The sequence below is a fragment of the Furipterus horrens genome, unplaced genomic scaffold (assembly GCF_987537825.1).
Source record: "Furipterus horrens unplaced genomic scaffold, mFurHor1.1.pri manual_scaffold_9, whole genome shotgun sequence".
In the NCBI taxonomy this organism is placed as follows: domain Eukaryota; kingdom Metazoa; phylum Chordata; class Mammalia; order Chiroptera; family Furipteridae; genus Furipterus; species Furipterus horrens.
The window spans coordinates 80,705,802-80,723,503 of record NW_028327179.1 but is presented as its reverse complement, the minus strand read 5'-3'; the positions used below and the strand labels follow the sequence as shown (position 1 = coordinate 80,723,503).

General features: G+C 43.1%; 1 protein-coding gene across 3 annotated transcripts in view; it reads left to right on the top strand.

Moving 5' to 3' along the window:
* Positions 1-17,467, top strand: part of LOC150002044 (zeta-crystallin-like) — a 31,509-nt gene extending 14,042 nt beyond the window's left edge. For 2 of the 3 annotated variants that reach the window (XM_090287454.1, XM_090287453.1), the window contains exons 5-6: positions 4,145-4,196; positions 6,465-6,787. In XM_090287454.1, coding sequence (XP_090143580.1) covers positions 4,145-4,196; positions 6,465-6,497 — 85 coding nt within the window. In that variant the 3' untranslated portion in view covers positions 6,498-6,787. Of the gene's footprint in view, positions 1-4,144; positions 4,197-6,464; positions 6,788-12,290; positions 12,407-17,422 lie in introns of those variants that run through there. The other variant, XM_090287455.1, reaches the window with a different exon arrangement.
* The last annotated feature ends 235 nt before the right edge of the window (positions 17,468-17,702 follow it).

The window sequence follows — 17,702 nt, the reverse complement described above, 5'->3', positions numbered from 1 at the left end:
CAAAGTAGCACCAAAATGCACATTGTTGTGTGATTTTTTTTCTAGTCTTAGCCAAATTATTTAGGAAGTTAGGTTTTAACATTGGTTCAGGGCTGTAGTATTGGTGGCAAAACAGAACAGTGCAAAGGAAATGGAAATACTGGAGAGAAAGAGAAGAGAAGTTGGGGTAATCTTCCAGGGGCCCAGGCTGATGAGGGAAGGGGATAAGGCCAAGAGCAGCAAGTGGGCAGAAATAGATCAATCGAGAGACAGCAATCTCTGTGAAGTTGAAGGAAAGGTTTTGATAGAATATGAGTTTACAGAGCTAGGGTAGGAGATTGTTGTCATAATATTGGTTACTATCACCTGGTAGTTTTCAGGTAGAATGGTTGGAGGTGGTTACTAGGTTTAGCCCTGAGAGAGAGTGACTAATACGGAGGAGAGTTCAGGAATGGTGATGTAAGGCTTTCTCCCTGGTGAATGCTAAAATCTCCTAGATTGGGCTTATCTTTGGGGTGGAAGAAAAACCTATGTGCCAGATACTATTCTTCATTGACTAGGAGGAAGCAAGCAAGGGGCAACAGCTTGGAAGGCCAGGCCAAGTGCACAAGCTCCTACTGTGACCCCCAGGGAACTAAGAAAAACAAACAAACAAAAAATCTGATAGGGTCTGGAGACTCAGGGAAGAATTTCAGTTAATTCCAAAGGCAATCTGCTGGCAGAATTCCTTCTTGTCCCAGAAGAAGGTAGTCTTTTGCTCTTAAGGCTTTCAACTGATTAGATGAGGCCCATCTGTATTAAGGAAGGCAATCTGTTTTACTCGGAGTCTACCGATTCAAATGCTACTCTTATCTAAGAAACACCTTCAACAGAAACATTGAGATCAGAATAACGTTTGACCAAACTCTGGCACTCCAGCCCAGCCAAGCTGACATAAAATTAACCATCACAGTGACTCCACACAAGGTTAGAAGGATCAGAGTAGTGGGGATCCGGCAGAGGGTTAGCCTGTTTTTTTTTCTCTACCTGCCGCAGGCCCAGGGATTTAGGAGAATGTGCTCCAAGTGTTTGAGGGGTTGTTTATAAGATGTTTTTTCAAATTCATTGAGAAGTGTTTCATAGGCCACAATATAACATTAGTCATCCTGTTGCCTTACATTGTATTTTACCTTTTAAAATGTCAAAGTTTATCATTTGAGACCCTCTGTTTAATTCACTACCCTCAATCCCCTTATCCCAAGCAGGAGGGTTAGTTTCATTTACTGCTCATAACTGCCATTTGTCCGCTGTTGGCACACAGCCTTGAGCAGGACTCCAGATTACTGTGTTTTCACTCCCAGACTGAACATCATGTCATGGGCGCCCAGCCCTGTTGTTTTAGGAAGTAAGAGCTCCTGTCTGGGAGTAAGATCTGGATCACACAACAGCTGCTGGCTTGTGATATTAGCACTTGGCCAGCTGGAATAATGAAGGATCCCCTATGTGCTGGCTGCACAATCCTTGTTTTCAGTATATTAGAAAAGTAGTGGTATGAACCAGAAGTAAAAAAACACGGATGTCATTTCACCAGAAAATCTAGACATTTTAGGGCTGACACGGGAACCTTTGTGAGAGGATTTATCGTATCTCTTACTCTCTTATCATTGCTGACTGAGCATTGTTTTCTGAAACGAGAGCTTACAGGCTGGTGCAACGTGATGTCTGAAGGCATGGGAAAGTAAAAATGTTCTCTGAAAGAGTCTGTCTCCGATGTTTACTTGCGCAGTGCTCTGTGCCACAGAATAAAGACTGGCTCTCATGGACTGTTCTGAGATGCTTTCTGTGGGAATCAGTGAGGAACTCCAGTTCCTCTAGCTTCAGCAGGTCCACTTACCCTCCCTGCATGGACCGCATCCTGCAGCAGGGAGCACCATGAGTGATCGTGGCATCCAGCACAGTGCCTGGCGCATAATAGACTCTAATAACACTGGGAAGCACAGTTTTTGTTGAGTTAGATCTGACACTTGTTTTGTACTAACTTTTGGCATCCGAATCCAAAAATGACCAAGTTTTTCTCTATCACATCAACTTTTTAAGGTACAGGATACCCTCCCTTTATCCCCCAAATCATACAAAATGTACACACAAAAGAAAATAAAGAAAAATTACCTGAATATACTGTTTATTTAGAGTTATTTTATTCATATAGAGCCTACATATTGTTATTGTAAGTCAAATTGTGTACAAGTAGTAAAGTTCTGCTACCAAACATACATATTAAGGTATTTTATCTTTTCAAACGACAGGCTAGGAAATGCCAAAATGAGATACTTGAAACAGTCTCCTTCAGTTGACAAAGCTTTAACAAATTGCTTCATGAGACCCAGTTTTATGTGCAGAGGTGGGAATATAATGTTCTTTCTGCCAATAAGTGGCTCATGTAGAATGTTTGGATCATGAGGTTTGAGGTCATATCTTGGAGGCCGATTTGACTCCACCCAATGCTTCTCATGAGCTCTGCTGTCCCACATACACAGAAAACAGGGATACTCGGTGTATCCGCGTTGCTGACCGAGAAGGAAGCAGACCATTTTAAAGTCAACACAGATGATCCAATTGTGCTTGTGATATAGCAAAAGACCAAAGACTCTCTTTCTATCTTCATATTCTTCACGAAAACAGACTAAATGGCCAGTTGGGACTGCACCAAGTAAATTGCCGTTGTGGAGGAGGACACACTTCAAGCTCCTCTTCGAGCTGTCGACGAACAGTCGCCATTCAGTTGCGTTCTAGGTTGGAATTCCCAGTTCCTCCATTAAACCACGTATGTTATGGCAATACACAAAGCCACCGTCACTTCAAAAGTACTGAAGAAATGCACTTTCTCTTGATCGAAAGTAGGATGCCTTCGCTCCTTTTTCACGCAAGTTTTTCTCATATAGTCTTGATGCTAGGAGTTCTGAGGCCTTTTTAGATAGTTCCAAATCTCGTGCCAAATCATTCAACTCATGTTGATCAAATCCCTTACGAACTTGGTCATCTTCAATTTCAAAATCATCATCGTTGCTGTCACTTAGTTCTTCACCATACTCCTGTTTTTCGAAAGAGGTGGGTTCAATGAAAACTGGCACTGGGATTTCAGTTGAATGAGGCACTGGGCCTATAGCTGATGGTAGACTAGGATGCTCTATTTTACATTTATTTTTCTTGGTCTATCCTGACGTTTTCACTATACAAAAGTAACAGTCACTTGAATGATCGCTGGGCTCTCACCAAACCATAGGTATACCAAATGGCAATTTATCATGTGTTCCCTTCGTCCACATCCATAAACTCGTGACACTGTTCGCACACCTTGTGAGGGGCCCAAGACTTATCTTGATCACCAAGTTTTACTTTAAGATATGCAAAATAGGCTTGCCTGACAAATGCATTGATGTTTGTCCTTTGACTGGCAATGGTGAAACTGCCATAGATATAACAAAATGAATCAGGGTTGTTTAGGCACTTACTATGAGCAACAGCAGAGGCAGACATGATCTGAAGGAAAGGAAGTAAGTACGTATGTAAATAAAATAATAAATTCTGCAACTCCCTGTATACAGACAAGAACTTGGACTACACTTCAGAATACGATTCACTATATAGAGCAGCACACAACCTCTCACCACAGTGTCTCGTGTGTAACTGAATAGCCTAGACAAGTATGAACCTGTCGCTGGTCTCCAAGGTCATCCCCCACCCCTCCCCACTCGAGGGAGGTTTGCTCTCAGCCAATAGGATGGCACTAGTGCTTCCCTCGATCCAGGCTCCATCCAGCCTAGAGTGGTTGCATAAAATAAGCTGTACAGAAAAAACTTGACGTGATAGAAGAAAACTATCTGCAGTTTTGAAATCAGCATGCCTATTTAAGTCTAAAACAGCTGAAAAATCGAACTCAAGAGGAATTATGTTAAAAATTGTTCTCCTGTGTAATCATTTGTTGAATGAATTGAAGTTTTCTTTTATCTGTGGTTCTGAAGAATCATTTTTTGATTCTCTGGAGCCTGTAGAATATCTCACCATGAGTTTCTTCTTTGGATAAGTGTTAGCTGGACTAAGGGTAGAATTTCCTTGAGAATAATTTAAATTATGTCGGCTTAATTAGCTTTACAGTGAGATGATGAACCTATGCTTTCTTTTGCAGCGCTCGTGTGAAGGCTGGAGAAAGTGTTCTGGTTCATGGGGCTAGCGGAGGAGTAAGTATTTTTTTAAGTTTATTTTTAAATGGGCTTTCATTTGTGGGTTTCACATTTAAGTCAGTTTTAAAAGTCAAATTTATAAATATAATCAAGGGTGCTTTTTTCCTCTATGTAGTAAAGCTTCTTTAAGTTCTGTCTTCTGAAGGCAATTCCTTGTCATTAGTTTAGCACTTCTTCATGAATAAATTCAACAGATTACCCCATCAAAAATGTATCTATATTAGCTTTTCACCCATATTGAGTGTGGACCAAGATAAACTGGCTTTGTTTTTGCCTTCAAGCGGCATATGTTATAAGAATATTCATTTAGAATTTTAAACCACTTTTTAAGGTGAATATTAATTCCATATTTTCTTACATAAAGAACGAAGGTTCATTATAGCTTTACATACATTGCCCCAGACAGCACTGCAGAGCAACACTGATCTCATCGTCCTTTTTACCTCCCCCACCCCCACACTGCCTGCCTGCTGTGCTTTGATGACATTCATGGAGTGCAAAGTATACAGCTGTTTTCTTAACACCACAACCCTTGGTTTAAATGGTAATGGAAGGTGGGCCGGGGGATTACTCAGAACTTATAAAATAAACCCTTTAACAAAGTCACCCAATGCAGGGCTGTTAGAAACTTCTTCAAGAAACTGGCTGTCTCTCTTCCTCTGAGGAGCTTACAGGAAAATTTAGAGCTCTGAGGTCAGAATTTACCAAGAAATCCATATGACCTTTATCCTGCATGTAGATTGGTTAGAAATTTTGGATACACTAAGGCCAGATGGCTCCCCTTGAGGAAGATGGTTAACCCTTTCGGAACACTACGTATTCTGGACAGTAGGTTGTCTCTGGAATAATGAGTGGCATTCTGAATATGTGAACTTACCTTTAAAAGTGGCCAGGTACTAGAAATTTTGGATACACTAAGGCCAGATGGCCCACCTTGAGGAAGATGGTTAACCCTTTCAGAACACTACATATTCTGGGCAGTAGGTTGTCTCTGGAATAATGAGTGGCATTCTGAATATGTGAACTTACCTTTAAAGGTGGCCAGGTACTACAGAGAATTCAGTCCATTGTGTCTGTTAATGTTGCATAGATGAATCACAGGGTTTCACACCCAGCTTCCTGTGTACCTCAAAGAGATCAATTCTGAAAGATTTCACAGATCAGACTCTTTACTGAAAAGACACCAGAATTGTCCTTATGGGGCCTGAGAGAATATGACAAATATACCTTGTCAAGTACTCCCATTGTTTACCTTCACCAAAGAGGCTATTTTGGGGTTAAATTATATTTAACTCTAAATAACTACAGTCTCTGTCAAACATACATTTATTTAAACTGCTTTGGCATTCAGAGAGCTAACCTTGTACTCTGAAATTTCAATAGGAAGGAGAGAGAAAATCTCTATTCCCTTTATTTACCGTCTTGTAAAAAGCCCAGTCACTTCACCATGATTTTTTTTTAAAGGCAAAATCCACACTGTTCCCCGAGCTGGCTGAGTCTGTTAAACCCTCAGCTGGCAGGGATAGCCCAGCAATCTGGCGTGTGAAACGCTTCTGATCCTCCCTGCCCTGTCTGAGGGAAACAGTGCTGGGCTTTTCTTGCTTCTGTTTGTACGTTCTGTTCTCATTTAATTCAAGTTCCTTTGGGATTATGTTGTGTATTTAAACTGATGCAGAATTTATGAACACGGGTATTATTCAGATCTGTTGGCGGGGAGTGCCCTGTTATAGTGTCAGCAAAATAAGTAGAAGGAAAGTGGTAGACATACCTATTGAGGGAATGTGGCTAGTATAATTGTTGACAAGAATAGAATAAACAGGGCCTTTAAAATATTTATTGAGTGTCTGAATGAAGTAGTTAGAGCATAAGAGGATATATTTACATTAGTTTTTAGGTTAAATGTGGTTTTATTAAAAGCCTTTTTAACTGAAATTTTTAATTGAAAATTAAAGTAGTAACAATTGATTGTGCTAACCCCATAGTGTATTATATTTCATGTATTCTCACTCAACAAACAGTGCATTCCATGTAGTTTTGGTTAAATCAAATTCCTTTCATAACCCAATTGAGTTCAGGCTTATTATGCCTTTAAGGTCTATCCAAGGCCTGGGAGTTTGTGATACTGTTACATTTGATTAGGTTCTATCATCATTTTTCATTTTACTCCTTTTTTATCACGCCCAATCCATGATGATTTTGCCTTCCCCTAAATCAGTTGTTATCAATAAGGGATGATTTTCTAGCATCCGTCTTCCTTGTTCACAGGCAGTGGAGTGTCTATGGACATTTGTTTATTGAATCTGGGTGGAGGGTTCTGCCATCTCGTGGGCAGCAGTGAGATATTCTGCAGAACATCCTTCCAGGCACAGGATAGCCGCACAACAAAGGATTATCCAGCCCAAGACGTCAGTAGTGCCCGGTTTAAGAAACGCTCTAAATGCATGTGACACTCATCTGTACCATTCGTTTGGCATTGACTCAAACATGTATGGCTTACTAATTGTATTTTAAATAATTGCTTGTATCTATATTTCTAAAACATTTTTATTTATTCTTTATATTGTATTAAACACATTTTTTTCTGGCAACCCAATAGCTTGTTTTGTTTATTTATTTATTTATTTAATCTAATCCCATGGTTATACCATCTGGAAACTGATAAGCCTCAGATTTATTATTTCCAGCTCTAAACTCTTTCGAGTCCATTCCCATTTTGAGCTGATTGCTGAACATCACCTGTTAGGTGAGTAATATACAACTAAGCCCGTTCAAAGTGAATTCTTGGTGCTTTCACAAACTTGATCCTCTCTAATCTTCTTTATCCCATTAATCTACCTAGTCAATCTCCAAGGACCTAGGAAACATCCTTAGTTTTTCTCTTTTCCTCACATGCCACAATCTGTGAGGAAGGCCCTTCAGTTTACCTTTAAATTTTATCTGTATTAGTTGTTATTCTTTCCAGTGCGGACACCTCAGTCCAAGCCAGCTTCACCTCTTATCTAGACGATTACATCACCTGCTGACTGGTTTTCCTACTCTTATTTCCCTGTAACCCTCTCTTCTGCCTCTCATATAATTCGGATGTTCTTTTTAAAGACTAAATCGGATCGGATCTGATTTAAGCTCTCTGGTAGTTCTGCATGGTTCTTTAATGTAATTCAAACGTTTACCTGCGAGGCCATGAGTGCCTTGGCCTCTATGTGCCCCTCTGGCTTCTTCTTCCACTTCTCCCGTGTGCCCCTCAAGCCACATTGCCCCCCTTTCTTTTGAACACCCTAAGCTCATTCTCACTTCACCAGGTTAGTCATCACCATTCTTCCTACAACATTCCCCATGTGGCTTCCCAGACCTTCATGTGGCTTGTCCCTCACTTCATTTGGGTCTCCTCTCTTCAGCGCAGCTTTCCCTGATGACCTAACTAACCCCTTTCCCAATCTCTTTCTAACCCAATAGGCTGTTTTATTTTCATATTTTTTATTTTCTGAATTTACTTTGTTCAGGCTTTTGTTTATCATGTTCCCCCATCTTTAGAATGTCAGTTTCTTGCATGAAGTACCATGTCTCGCACATAGTAAATACTTTATGGATGTTTATCATACAGGTAAATAAATTAATTTGCCCATATACCTGTCTCTTCCACTTAAATGATAGAGGCCTTACATCTGTTATGTAGTATTTTTTTTATATGTTCAGTTAAAGTATGAAGTCAGTGAACATATTTTGATCATCTTTAAACTCTGTACCTTTGCACAAAGTAGATGCTAAGTAAACATATTGATGCAGTGGTTAAAACTCAAGCTCTGCACTCTGATTTGGTCCAGCTTGTTTCCATCTCTGTATCCTGGGCAAGTTACTTACATTTTATAGGTTTCACTTTTTTTAAGTGTAGAATAGGGGCAATAATCATATCTGCTTCATAGGCGTCTTGTGAGGATGAAGTAAACTGACGCATAGAAATTATTTAAGTGTGGAACTTGGCACAGTATAAATGCTCAATAAAGGTAGCTGTTGTTCTTACCTCTTCATTTAAACTTGAAGTTTCTTAACAATAGGGTAGGAATTAGAAGAATTTTAAGTTCACTATATGTATTTAATAAATGTTTACAAGGATACAAAGAATCTTAAAACTACTGGGTTAAGAGAACCAACTAACAGTAGCCAGATGAGAGAGGGATTGGGGAGCTGGGTGAAAAAGGTGAAGGGATTAAGAAGTACAAATTGGTAGTTACAAAGTAGTCACAGGGATGTAAAGTACACCACAGGCAGTATGAGGTCTGTGCAGAAAAAACCTAATCATTGTTAACCCATTGTTGTCGGGACACGTAAAATTACATTTTTTGCAAATTGTGCACAGAGTGCCTTTATCTTTCATAATAATGATGAAGAATACATTCTAAGATCAGAAAATCAAAGTTTTATAAAAATATTCGAAGTAGTTTTTAATTTATAGTGATTTTACGTAACGACAAAATTTGCACGCATATTTCAAAAAATCGCCACTCCCACCATAATGCGTTGGCACTAAACACCTGAATACAATGTGTTAATATAACGGGACCAGTTTGTGTGACATCAGTGCAACCTGGCAGCCAAAGAGAGTGCACTGGAATGCACATGTGTGAACAAGGACAACTTCACTGTACTAGTTAGTGGGAGCGGTAGACGCATTGGAGTGAGCATGTGTACTGTGTGGCTATCACATTCAAAATGAGCAAGGAGAGCAACAGATCTGCATCGAATTTTGTGTTAAGTTTGAACATTCTTCTGCGGAAACTATTCGAATGATTCAGAAGGCCATAGCTATGGGCAACTGGTGATTGTCAGCTTCATCATGACAACACCCTTGCTCATGCATCATGTCTTGTGCAGAGATTTTTGTCGAAACATCAAATCACCCAGGTGACTCAGCCCCCCTACAGCTCAAATTTGGCACCTTGAGACTTCTGGCTATTCCCAGAACTAAAATGACCTTTGAAAGGGAAGAGATTTCAGACCTTCGATGAGATTCAGGAAAATACGATGGGGCAGGTGACGGCGACTGTGTGAGGTCCCAAGGTGCCTACTTTGAAGCAAACTGAGTTATCATTGTTCTATGTGCAATGTTTCTTGTATCATCTTCAATAAATGTCTTTTTCATATTACATGGCTCGATACTTTCTGGACAGACCTTGTATAGCCCATAATATTGTAATAACTAGGTATGGTGCCAGGTAAGTACATCTATAAACTTGTTGGGGAGATGACTTTGTAAATTATTATAATGTTTTACCACTATGCTGTATGCCTGAAGCTAATATAAAATATTGGATTGGCCCTAAAGTTTGTTTGTTTGTTTTTTGTAAGATGGTTCTAGTAGCACTTTGTTGTCTTTAACTTCATTTGAAACAATTTTGTTAAATTGTATCATAACGGCTGCCCTATCAGCTTGCATTTAAAAAAAATCAAAATTGGTGAATTTTTGTGTAGCCATTTTTATAATGAAAATGTAAGAAAATAAGCAAGGTGAGAGACTCTTAGTCTTTCTTGTTAAGATTTAGCCATCTTCAGAATCGCTGAGGTTTGGTAAACATCTTTTTGCATCTTCTTGCTCCTGGAAATGTAGTTGACCACAGAGGTTCCAAGCACCAACTTTCTGTTGGTTTTCAGTACTCCTTCTCAGGACTTGCAGGCTGTTTGCGCTTGTTTTTGAGCAGGTTGCAGCTCTGGGGGACTCCAACCAGGAAGGCAGGACAAGGCAGGGCATGCTGTGCTGACATGACTGGGAATGTGACCGACTGAGCTGGTGTTGGAGAAAACCAGAGAAATACGAGCTGTCACTTCTCCAGAAAGCCAAGTGGAAATTTTAGCAATGAATTACTTGGCAAATATTACTGATGAATAGTCATTTTATCCATGTGGGGGTGAGGAGGAAATCTTCTCTTTTTCTTTCTTCATTTTCATATAGTTTCCCTAATTCTATTCATATGGAGAGAAATTTCAAGAAATGAGAACCAAATCCCTAGAAAGATTAAAACTAGACATGGAGTTACACGCTGACTTATACAAAAATCAAATCCATACATGGGAATAAAATAGTCTAAATTATGGTGAGATGTAAGAAAAAAATAAAACAATTTCCCAGACAACAATAGCATCAGATGCCCAGTGAGACCAGGTGCCCATGTGTCAATGCCAGTGGTTCCCAACCTTTTTGGCACCAGGGACCAGTTTTTCCACTGACGAAGGGGGTGGGGCCAGAGGAGAGCTTCACTTGCTGGTTGCTGCTCACCTCCTGCTGTGGACCAGGTGGAGGGGCAGAAGGAGGTGGAGACAGGAGGCAGAGCTCAGATGAGCTTCCCTCCTGGGCTGGTCCCTAACAAGCCATGGAGCTCACCAGCAGAGAGGAAGGGCTATTTTGAGCGGTGTGTTTCCCTGTGTTTCCATGTGTTAGGCCTTGAATGGGAAGATGATGATCCTTGGGATACTTCTTTGGATTTGAGAATACATCAGAAATTTTCCAGTTCAGGGTACTGAGTCCCAAGGTCACAGAGCTCATTGTTGAGCTGAGCTGCAGGGCCCAGGCTCCCAGCCGGTGCCAGTTCAGCTGCCATACCCTCAGGCCTCCCATTCCCACCCCTTCTGGCACCAGACAACCAGACCCATGTCCTCGAAAATCTAACACCGTACAGCCAACGTAGACATGAATATGTTTTCCTTGTTGGTCTCTTTAAATTATGAACTTCCTGCTTGTTGGTAAAAAATCGATTTATATACAGAGTTGTTACAGAAACAGGGGAGTCCAAAAAGAAACCCCAGAGTTTGCGGCTGGGAGATAGGGAGCAGGAAGCAGCTTTCAGGATGCCCTTGCATGCCTGGAGCTAGTGGCTGGAAACATTGTTGCAAAGATCCGATTTACTTCCAAGGGTCAGGTCTGGTAGGGGTCTTGGACTGTGGGCTGGTACGGAAGAAGCAGACAGAGCCTACATAGGGTTCTGTGAATGGTCAGGACGGTTTTGCAACACCCACTGCGTGATAGGATGGAGGGAGAGAGAGGAGGCAGGGAGGAAGAGAGGAGCTGCGGATATTTTTGGGCTGGCTCTGGCTCTAGGAGGCTCTCTCTCTGGCCCTCACGCCCTCACTCTCTGGCTCTTGTGGGCTCCCTCCACGTGGCTTGGAGAAGGGGTCTCCAGGCTGCTTAAAGAAGAAGCTCTCGCCAGGCGGTTTTGAGAAGGAGAGGAGATCCCCGAGGTTTACAGGAAGAAGGCAGTTTGCAAGGAGGCTGAGAATCAAGGCGGTCCTGCATTGAGAGCTGGAGGGCACCACAGCACAGAAAGGACCTCCCCAATCCGAACTGAGTGATTGGCAGCTACTGGTAAAGCTGAACTGTGCCTAGGAAGTAGGGAAACGGTGTTTCTGACTTTCCTAAGACTGGCCAGGTCTGGGAGGGAGAGGCAGGACTATGTGTAAACAAACAATTCTTTATCTTTTCACCAAACTCTGGTATTAAGAGTTATAATTCTGGCGGCGGGCAATCGGGCCCCTAACTTAACAGCCCGTGGGTTCTGTTTCAATCGGAGCAGCCCAGGGGTTCTGTTATAGAGTTAGATAAAGCAAAAGGTGAAGTCGCCCATTTGGTTTAAAACACACATTGATCTCATTTGATCACCATGGAAGCCCAGGGCGGTGATGGTGTTATCCTGTCTCAGACACAGGTGAGCGCTTAGAAACCGGCAGCCCCGGCAGAGTGCCGCGGACCTGGACTCAAACCCAGGCTGCCAGATGTGAGCCCAGTGCTCTTTCGGTTCCAGCTTTCAATGCACGGGGAAGGGCTTATGGGGAGAGCACTCAGACAACCAGAGCCTCTTCCTGGGGGAGAGAGGAGCCTCTTGGCTTCCATAGGTCAAGTCAGCACGTGTGGCTCCAGTGCAGATTGGCATTGGCCCCTTACTGTGTGTGGCAGAGCTCCAGATGGGCACCAGAGTGCACTTCTGGGGTGCAGAGTATTCTCATAAAGTGTGGGGGAGACAGGGCAGTAGTCTGGAGATTGGTGTAAGCCTCAAACTTCAAAACCTTACCCCTCCTGCATGTTTCTCTTACTGTTTTCATTTTCAGAATTCATGAGGTCCAATGGATTTTGTTTAGCCAATACAGAAACTATCATTATTGACCACAGTATACCAAACGGAAAAGAGCAGCCAGCGCCTGGGTGTGGATCCGACAGAGCATTTGTAAGTATCCTGACTCGAATGCAGTTTTACAGACGGGATCCTGGGGCCACCAGCCAGTGCCAGGGGCTAGGGTTCACTGCCATGCAGAGCTCCGTAGGCCAGAATGATGTGGCCAGAATCACCCAGCCGACCTGCCTGTATTCAGACATTGACTTAAAGAGTTTGCTTTTTCTGGAGGACAGTAAGACCTTGGTTCATAAATCTTGTGGGAACAAAATTCCTTTGCCTCAGTGGCTGGCTGTGATGGGCCATCGAGGAGATGTGGCCAGGCTTCAGGGTCTGGTCTGTGCTGGGCTCTCGGCTGTACAGGGGCCACAAGCCTCCTTGATCACAGGGCCTGGTCTCCTGGGGTGGGGAGAAGTGTCACCTGCATGTTGACCTCACAGCACAGGCCTAGAAATTCTCCAGACTCCCAGGTGGCTGCAGCTGGGCCCAGGGGGGCTGCTCTGAAGAGAGGGAGGATGTGTCTGATTAGTGAAAGCAGGAAAGCCAGAAACTCCACTTCTCCTTTCTTCCTCTCTCTTGTAACAGAACTTTGACCATTCTAAGTGCTCTAAGGCAGCGCAATACCTGGGGCCGCCTCGAGTCACAGCCACCTTCATCCTTGTGCTCTGGCCATCTCCTTAGGAATTATGGGGCAGCAGTCTGAGGGGGCATCATAGCTTGGCTTCTGTTGACTGTCAGGGCTAAGCCCAGTGCTCTTCTGGTGTGTGAGTGGCAGGAAGTTATTTAACCTCTCCTGGCTTCTCTTAATCTTTAAAGTGGGACCATTATGGTCTTGCAGTGTCTGTTGTATAGACGTCAGGTAATAATTGCGAAATGCCTGGCTTAGGAGCCCCCGAGGTAGCTCTGGGTGTGCAGTCTCCCTGAGGGCATGTGAGAAGCACATTCCATGGGTGGAGGGAGCTCTCAGCACCCCAGGTCCCGGCCCGTCCACTCTGCTGAAAATACAAATGGACTAGGGCAGACCCACATGCTGAAACACACATCTGGGCTAGTTGACTGCAGGACAAAGTGTGACCCCAGCATGTGTCTCCTCTACAGGTCCCCTACTCAGTGACTAAGCCCCATGGACAGGCTCAAGCCAGCAGCTCTCACTTGCTTAGTTTCTTAGGTAGATGGCCCAAGAACTCTTCACAGTGATGTCATGAAATGCTGGTATAAAAGGGCTGACTGGTGAGGCCGAAGGGGGCCTTCCTCTGAAATACCATTGGCTTCTTCATGCCTTGCCATGACACATGCAGGGGATTGAACCTGCCATATGTGTCCATGGATAGTGCAGTAGTTCATGACCTGGGGGTGCTCCATGCTAATGCAGGCTGACACCGTGGGGTGCGAGATCAGTGCATATTAAACGAATGGTGAAAAGGAGTGGTCCTTTGGAGTGTCTGGCTAGGGCTTGTCATGGTGGTGACCCTCCCTCATAATCCGTTGCTGCAGGGTCCTAGCCTCTGGCTCCATCTGGAGAGGCCTTGAGAGTCCTTCTGCACCCTGGCAGGAGGCCAGATGTCAAAAGTTAGTTCAACTGTGAAGAGTTTTGCTGAGGAGAAACACACAGAAAGCAAGGATGGTACCGTGAGTCTCCCAGCTCTCCCAGAGATTTGCATGGACGGGGATGACTCAGCCTTTATATGTGGCCAGCTGTCCAGGACACCTGGCTGTCAGGGAAAGAAAGCAAAGGAAATCTGTGATCCCAGGAAAGCTTAAAGCTTAACAAAGAAATGTGCACCACCAGGCGGCTCAGGGGAGCATTAGAAGGGCTTGCCAGATGTTTGTTTAGGTGCCTCATCTAGGGCAGTGTAGCTGAGCTAAAGGTGTGCTGCCATCTGTCTCTTGGGAGCAGTCTGTTTTCACACTCCATGGGGCTGTCAGGCAGGTGGTGTGTGGTGACTCTAAGGTAAGGAGGACGCAGAGAGGTGATATTTGAGTAGTTAGAGGCTTTTCCACCTGGCTGCAGCTGTCCTCAGCAATACTTGAGGGAGACCATTTGGCCCTGAGGTTGTGAATTCAGTGATGTCGGACCTGCCTGTTAGGAGTGTACCATGGAGCCTAGTAGTCTGTCCCCACTTGTCCCTGGAGAGGGCAGGTACCAGCACCCAGGACCAGACACCCACTGCACTCAGGTGATGAGTGGGTGTGTCTGATGGGGATGTGAGTCATCCTCTGCCTGGTGACCATCCTAGTTGGCTGGAGGGGTTGCCAATCTCCCAGGAAATTCACTGAAAAGGATGTACCTGGACATACCAATATTCTCATGAATAAGGATGTATATATGGAATCAGGCCCTTATCGATATGTAGGAGTTTTTTATGTGTGAAAGATATGTGGTTCTTTTTTTAAGTATGTTTCTTGATTATGCTATTACAGTGGTTCCAATTTCTTTTCCCTTTGCTTCTTCCCTCTGCCCAGTACCGCCCTTCCACCCAGCAATCCCATCCCCCTTAATTCATGTCAATGGGTTGTGCATAAAGTTCTTTGGCTTCACCCCTTCCTGTACTATTCTTAACATCCCCCTGTCTTACCAATTATACTTCTTTCTTTGTGGTATATTTTACTGATTATGCTGTTACAGTTGTCCCAATTTCTTTTCTGTTTGCTCCCCTCCACTCAGTAACCCTCTCCCCTCCAGCAATCTTAGCCCCCGTAGTTCATGTCCATGGGTCCTGCATATAAGTTCTTTGGCTTCACCCTTTCCTGTACTATTCTTAACATCCTGGTGTCTATTTTGTATCTACCAGTTACGCTTCTTAATGCCCGCATCATTTCCCCCTTCCTACCCGAAACCTCTCCCAGCTGATAACCCTCCCAATGTTCCCCATACCTATGATTCTGTTTCTGTTCTATTCTGTTGCTTATTTTTTGTTTTTGAGATTCAGTTGTTGATAGTTGTGGGTTTGTTGTCATGTTAATGTTCATATTTTGATCTTCTTTTTCTTAAACATATCTCTTTAACATTTCATATAATAATGGCTTGGTGTTGATGAACTCCTTCCGCTTTGGTTCTGCCGCTCCTACTTGCCTGGATGAGTGTTTATTCTTTATTTCTTTGTTTGTTGGATTTCCATGCAGCTCGATTTTCTGGTACTTCTGGTTTTTGGTCTTTTTTTTGTTTGTTTTTTGTTTTAGTTTTGAGGTAGCTGTATTCCTTCTTCACTGTGGAGGGAGATGCAGCGTATCTACCTATGCCTCCATCTTGGCCAGAACTCTGTAGTTCTTTTTATGAAGGAAATTTACTTTTGTATCACTGAGTTTTTGCTACATAACAGAAACCCCAAACTCAGCGACTGAATAGCTATTTATGTAGCTCCTAGTTCTGTGGGTCCACAGTGTGGATTGGGCTTAACCAGGTTACTCTGCTATTTGGGCTCATGCTTGGCTGATCCTGGCTGGGCTCCCAGGGGAGAGCTGGTATAGGGGAGCTCAGTGGATGGCGCACTGCCTGTTCCACGCGCCCTCTCCTGCTCCAGCTCGCTCGCCTGGGCTCCTTCACACTGCAGCTCAGGACTTCACGGGCAGGAAGAGGACCACCCCAGTGTACAAGTGCTTTTCAAGTCTATTCCCATCGTATCAGTTACTGTCCCACTGGCTTAAGCCAATGGCTTGAGTCATCTGAGAAGACACTATGAAGAGCATGAACACAGGGATGTATAAACAATTTGGGTCCATTATTGCAATCAATGCACTATATTCCCTAAAGGCCTAATTTTAGTTCTCTATTTTAAGTATTTGGGGTTATCACTCTAGACCCTTTACTAATAAAGCAAGGTACTGTGCTAGGTAGGGAAACTATAAGTTATGGTTCCCAGGCCTTTGATTGGGTTTGAAGCAGCTGTTCACACACAGAAATGAGTAAGATGTTGTCTTAGTCCTGAGTAAACATCAGTAGTATGTGAAAAAAAAAAAAAGAAGAAGAAGAAAGCCTGAAGGAAAAATAAAGAGAAGGAGGAGATAGTTAAGAAGAAAAAGCGGGAGAAGAAAGAAAAGTTATTACAGTAAAGTAAAGATAAAAAGAAGGGGTGTTAAGGACCAACTGCCTGGAAGGGCATTTGAAGGTTCCCTGTAACCATTGTAGAATGAACTCCTGACTATCTGAGTCTCTGGTTAGTTCAAGATAGTGGTCAGCTCACAAACCTTGTGAGCTTTAAGTCCAGTTGTAGGGCAGGATACCTAAACCCGTGTGGTCTTTATTCTGTAGTCTGTCTGCTTTCCCTCCAAGCTCAGATTTTAACATTAGAGTTCTGTGGTCCAGGAGCTTCTTTCTTAGTATATCTCTAAATTTAAATATTTTATTGTTTATGCTCTTACCATTGTCTGAATATTTCCCCCTTTGTCCCTCTCCACTCAGCCTGTTCCCCTCTCCTAAAGTCAATCCCCACTCCGTTATCCATGCTCGTGGGTCACTTATGTATGTTGTTGGTCTAATCCCTTCACCTTCTTTCACCCGGTACCCACCTCCCTCTTCCCATCTTGCAGCTGCCAGTCTGTTCCATGTTTCTATGCCTCTAGTTCTATTTTGCTCTTTAGTTTATTTTGTTCATTAGGTTCCACTTATAAGTGAGATCATATGGTATTTGTCTTTCACCTACTGGCTTATTTCACTTAGCATAATAGTCTCCAGTTCCATCCATGCTTTCACAAAAGGTAAGAATTTGTACTTTTTTACTGCTGTGTAGTATTCCATTGTGTAAATGTACCACACTTTTACTTTCATTTTTTAATTTCTTTTTTTATTGTTGTTCTATTACAGTTGTCCCAATTTTTCCATATTGCTCTCCACTGACCCCCCCACTCCCACCCTGTTGTCCATGGGTCCTTTATACTTGTTCCTTGACAACATCCTTCCCCTTCCTTTCCCTGTTATCCCCCTCCCCTCTCGCCTCAGGTCACTGTCAGTGTGTTCCTTATTTCCACGTCTCCACTTCTATTCTGCTCATTTGTTTGTTTTGTTCATTAGTTCCCACCTATACGTGAGATTGTATGGTATTTGTCTCTCACTGCCTGGCTTATTTCACTTAGCATAATACTCTCCAGTTCCACCCACGCTGCTGCAAAAGGTAAGAATTCCTTCTTTCTTTTTGCTGCATAGGATTCCACTGTGTAAATGTACCAGTTTTCTGATCCACTTATTTACTGATGGGAACTTAGGCTGTCTCCAGCATTGGCTATTGTAAACAACGCTGCTATGAACATTGGGATGCATAGGTTCTTTTGAATTGGTGTTTCAGATTCTTCGGGTATAATCACAGCAGTGGGATCTCGGGGTGAAAAGGCACTTCCATTTTTAATTTCTTTAGAA